Raw genomic sequence first — 5,252 nt, forward strand, 5'->3', positions numbered from 1 at the left:
TTATTAAGTAAATAAACTTCATGCGTTATTGAAACAATTAATTTATGTGGAATTGTGAAGTTCACAACTTAATTTTTCAATTCCGCATGAAATGTATTACTAAATTTAAAGGCAAGGGGTTTCCTCTCTTTTTTTAAGTTGTCCACTGATCATTTTTTATAGTGCATTTGATGCCTTAAAGTTCTACTGCAACAGTGAATTATAACTACAATGCTAAAATAAGTGCAATGAAACAAAATCACATTAAATTACCAACAATAGACACATTAAGATGGGCTTCATAATGTCAAGTCTTTATTTGTCATGTGCCATATAGCAATAAGATAATGATTAAATATTAATAACATTAACTACATTCGGCTCCTAAAGTTTTCAGTCATCCAGTACACAGTGGCTCCTACACACAACTAGATAGCAAACAAGGTCACATTCTTAACATAAATCAAATATTAATGGACACCTTGCCAGATTGAGAAAGCTGCTGGTGGCTTAAGGCATTTTTTTAAATCCTAGAGCATTCATACATTAACAGTAACATTTTAGATGGATTGTTATATATTGGTGTAAAAGTGGGTTGCCTTTTTATGGAGGAATTTTGATTGCACATGCATTACAAAAGTTTGGCAGTGCAGGTTTGAAATTCTTCTCCTTCAAAACTGCATTGTGTCGCTATGCTTTCTGCAATCACCTTTGGCCCTCCCAAAAATAATGGAACAATTCCTAAAACGTTCAAATCTGATGTTGATTTTTGTGACTGGGTTACCAGGTCTAGTTAATGAGCATCTGTGAGAATGGAAAGACAAATTTCCAGATTTGCCTTTCACTCCCTCGCAGCTAAGCATGCCAATGTCACAGTGTTTATCGGAAAAATGACTTCCGACAGAGAAAGAAGTCCATTCACTTTGCTTTCTGTAATACAATTCTTCAAGTGAATTAAGCCCAACTGTATAAATCTGTTTAAACTATCCATCGAAAGAGTGCAGCAATTCAGGCTTAACAAAGCATGACATTGAGACAAGAGGCAAGTGGTATCAAAACCTGGCAGTGTAGCAGAAGTTTGCGGATATTTCACTAGCATTCACATTTAATATGTTATACGTTTACCAAAGGGATTTATTGTTGAGCCATGGTTTCACTATGACAGTTCTTTGCATGAGAGTACACTGAGTGTAGAGAACTAGATTCAAGTATGAAGTTTAGGTGTTCGAGATGCATTGTGATAAGTTGTTTTAGTGACTGCGTTTCCACGCTGCCAATGTGCTTCAGGCATCCATAAGTATAGAAAGATAATGTTGAGATTTTTATATCTTTTCTAACTTCTAAAGATAGTTAGATTTCTTAACAATTTCAAAAAAAATGTTTTATCCGCCCAAACACAACCAATTCTGGACAAACTCAGAAACAGAAGGGTGTACTGAATTTAAAGCTGTCTCAAAAAAATCCTTCTCTACATTTCTTGTTTCCTATTCAAACTTACACTTTCTTTTCACAATACCTATCTTCCTATTACTCAAATAATTGTACCCTATCCCTTTTGTTATGACAGTTGATATGGATGAGATGCTGTTTACAAACATTTAAGTGCCCTGACTTGATTGGCTTTACAGTATTTGTCAAAATGTGTATTAATCTAGCAGCATGTGAAAGGCTTCAGCAGTGTTGTGTAACATTCTCGCTCCCAGTCTTGCCCATTGGCTGGTGAACTAATGCAGCCTTAAGTACTGAGAGGGATGGCAGGCACATTGCTATGAAAGTATTGGTACACTGCTTTTGGACCTACATACAGTCACCATGCAAACAGCACACACACCTCATGCAGTGAGGACTTGCTATTAGACTCAAATCCTTGTCATTTTTAGAGGGTAAGTGGGTGTGGGTTGGAAGAAATGTTTAAAAAGGAACTAAGAGCAGTCTTGGAGAGGAATGTGGCCGAGTGGAGTTTTTATATATGTATAGTTCTGGATTTGTATTTATTGGCAGGAATGTATGAGCATGCCGAGAAGTTAACTGGAGTCAAGAAACAGATGCAATTATTACAAATGCTGGCATGATGCAAAGACAACAATAATTGCTTTGTCATTTCTTATGCTTACATTATAAGACAAGTTTTGTGCTGGCTTTTGGAAAAACTGCAGCACAAAAAGCAAGCTTCACCAAAGCTAAACACTTAAACATTTCCTTAACGGAGTGTGCTGAGAGAAATCCATTACAGTGCAGTTAACATGAGCGATATGACTCTGAAACAGTGCATCCACAGAAATATATGCATCAAACAATGTGACACCTGGGGTGTCTTGAGTAGTTAGTGATTTGCTACAGAGGTACTGCTGCCCTGACTGAGTGGGAGCCTAATTAGTGGAGATTAAGTTGAAATACACTAGATTCCTCTCTGAGACCCCCTTTGTGGAAGTTATTTGGGAAAAGGAAAGAGAGTAATGGAGAAGGCAGAGGGAGGAGAGGATGAAAGTAAGAGTGGTGAGACATTTAGTTTTTCTGGTTGGCGACATTCAAGTCTCCAGAGTCGATCTTGTCACCCTTCTTGGAGTCTTCAGACTGTGAGGAGCCTTTGACGGATTTGCTGCTCGGCTGATGTTTGTCGTCATCATCCTTGTCCTCTTTCTTTCTGCTCACGCTAGTGCTGCTATACATACGGGACTGGTAGCTGTAGCCCGACATCGAGCCGGGGGTGGGGTAGTTGATCCCAGTGCTGATACGTGTCTCCTCCCCTTCCAGCAGTTTCCTGAGACGGGCGATAAAGGAGAGAGTGAACAAAGAGAAGGTGGTGAGGCAGGGTGTGGTGGAAAAGGTGGGATGAAAGAGCAATACATTTCTGTATGAAAATCACATCAGTTGATGTCATAAGAGGAATTACCACAATTTTCATTTTAGGTATGTTGGTAAAAATAGATCAAATTACAGGATGGACATTTCACTAGCATTCACCTACACGTCAATTGTCACATGTCAGTAGTTTATACCTGTAAGCAGCAATTTCTATGTCAAGAGCCATCTTGACATTCAGCAAGTCTTGGTACTCCCTAAGGTGACGGGCCATCTCATTCTTAGTGCCCCTCAGCTCATTCTCCAGCTGCCCAATTGAATCCTGTGTGATGTTGCATGATATAGTTATAATAAAAAAGACTTAATGATTTGATTGGATGATAGACACATATTTACACTTCGCAGTGATGCCATAATAACCATTTTTGAGTCCCCCAAAGAACCTTTCTGTGAACAGCTCTCAAAAGAACAATTGTTCTTGGTGTGAAGAGCATTTTAATAATCTAAAGAACAATTTTCCACTATTAATAATGTTTTGTGCAATGGAAAGGTTCCATGAATTTTAAAGGATCTTTATGGAACCTTCAATGCAAAGAAAGAAAGAAAGAAAGAAAGAAAGAAAGAAAGAAAGAAAGAAAGAAAGAAAGAAAGAAAGAAAGAAAGAAAGAAAGAAAGAAAGAAAGAAAGAAAGGAAGATTTTTCAGGGTTCCTTTTACATAAATGAATATTTGCTGCTTGTGGAAAAGCTTTTAGACCTGTTCCATGGGCTAAAGCACTTACATTCATTATTTAATAACACCTTGTTATCATTTTTTTTATGATAACTTATATTAAAAGCTTCGGAAAACCTTATAAATAAAATAGGCTATCTAATACAGGCTGTTGATTTAGTTATGTCTGGGAAGTAGCTAATTTTAGCACCATGGACAGAGCAGTAACATTCACAGTCAGTAAGCTGTTGTCACGCCCATTTCACAGGGATCTTTTGTCTGCTGTTTGGTTAACAGAAGCACAAGTTTCAAGTGCTGATGTTTTATTTTTTAAACATTTGTTTGGCTATTTATTTGTTTTGGGTTGTTTTAAGAAAGCGCCAATATCCTCAGTATTTTAATCATATTAAAAAAGTTAAAACTCTTTACATTGTTTGCCTTAACTCAGTTGAACACGCGTAAAATAAAAATTGATGAAACCCACCTGGTAACCCATGATCTCAGCGTTGTGACTATCCTCCATCTCATGAATCTGCCTTTCCATTGATTCGTTGGTTCCCTTTAAACTCTCGATTTCAATGGTCTTGGACTGCACCTGTCTCCTAAACTCGTTGAGCTCTTCCCTACTCGCGCGAATGACCTCGTTGCTCTTGTTGGCCTGTTCGCTAAGATCGGCGAACTTGGACTTGTACCACTCTTCAGCGGACTGCAAGTTCTTACTCGCAATCACCTCGTACTGGCCGCGAATCTCCTTAAGGGCGGAGGTAAGATCGGGTTTAGCCACTTCCATCTCAACGGACACCTGGGCAGCCTGTATCATGTTCATGAGCTCAGCCACCTCCTCCTCATGCAACTTTCTCGTGAAGTTGATCTCGTCCAGAAGGGATTCGATCTTTTTCTCCAGGTCTAGGCGCACCATGGTGGCGTTGTCCACGTCCTTCTTGAAAGCTCTAAGCGTTTGCTCAGCTTCCTCGCGCATTCTCATCTCCTCCTCGAACTTCTCCTGGAGTTTCTGAAGTTCCTCCTCAATGCTGTCGCGCTCGAACATCATCTGATTCTTCTCTGCGTTGAGTTCCTCGAGTTGGGACCTCAGTTCCCGGATCTCCTGCTGGTAGAGTTCGGCCAAACGGGACGGTTCTGTCTGGCGCTGGCGCAAGGTCACGAGTTCGGCTTCCAGCACTTTGTTGTGCTGTTCCAAATTGCGAACTTTATCAATGAACATCGCGAAACGGTCATTGAGCCCTTGCATCTGCTCCTTCTCGTTGGTACGGATGATTTTGAACTCATTGTTAAGCGCTGTGCTCTGGGTGAAGTCTAAGCTTTCCAGCGTCAAAGATGGGTAGGCAGATCGGGTGGAGCGCTTATAGGAGCTTGGGATGTTGGTGCGGGTCACAGACTGGTTCTTAAACCCGCTCCGGGAGCTGCTCATCCGGGGTGCAGAGGCTGAGAAGCGGGTTGAGTCCCCGAAAATCTTCCGGTAGGAAGAGGCAGAGTAGATGTCAGATCCGTAGCTCATCTTGGCGTTTGAAGACAAGAGAGCAGAACACAGGCGGCGTCTCTTTTTATACCAGGACCGTTCCAATCAATAATTTACGGGTCCGTGCTACTCTTCGCATTCGATCTTCCCCACTGCAGATGTTTTAGATGGACAGACCCAGAAGAAATCCGACAAATTAGCTGATCTATTGGTTCTTTTTAATTTTTAAAAGCGCAAAGAGTGCTTTTTGCCCGTGTTCTGCTCAGTCCTTCTCTGGAAACTCA

General features: G+C 40.5%; 1 protein-coding gene across 1 annotated transcript; it reads right to left on the minus strand.

Moving 5' to 3' along the window:
- Positions 1–272: 272 nt before the first annotated feature.
- Positions 273–5,252, minus strand: inab (internexin neuronal intermediate filament protein, alpha b). The gene is made up of 3 exons (XM_077246706.1): positions 3,976–5,252; positions 2,979–3,103; positions 273–2,740 (listed from the first exon to the last, which is right to left on the minus strand). Exons 1-3 carry the CDS (start codon positions 5,005–5,007, stop codon positions 2,485–2,487), a joined length of 1,413 nt encoding a protein of 470 aa, XP_077102821.1. The 5' UTR covers positions 5,008–5,252; the 3' UTR covers positions 273–2,484.

This window comes from Siphateles boraxobius, unplaced genomic scaffold, assembly GCF_051911475.1.
Source record: "Siphateles boraxobius isolate OS27281-9 unplaced genomic scaffold, OSU_SipBor_1 29, whole genome shotgun sequence".
Classification (NCBI taxonomy): Eukaryota; Metazoa; Chordata; class Actinopteri; order Cypriniformes; family Leuciscidae; genus Siphateles; species Siphateles boraxobius.

Coding starts and splice junctions, on each gene's coding strand:
- inab (XM_077246706.1), bottom strand. CDS start 5,007: ATGAGCTACGGATCTGACATCTACTCTGCCTCTTCCTACCGGAAGATT. Junction 3,104..3,975: donor CTGAGATCATGGGTTACCAG/GTGGGTTTCATC, acceptor AACATCACACAG/GATTCAATTGGGCAGCTGGA. Junction 2,741..2,978: donor ATAGAAATTGCTGCTTACAG/GTATAAACTACT, acceptor CGCCCGTCTCAG/GAAACTGCTGGAAGGGGAGG.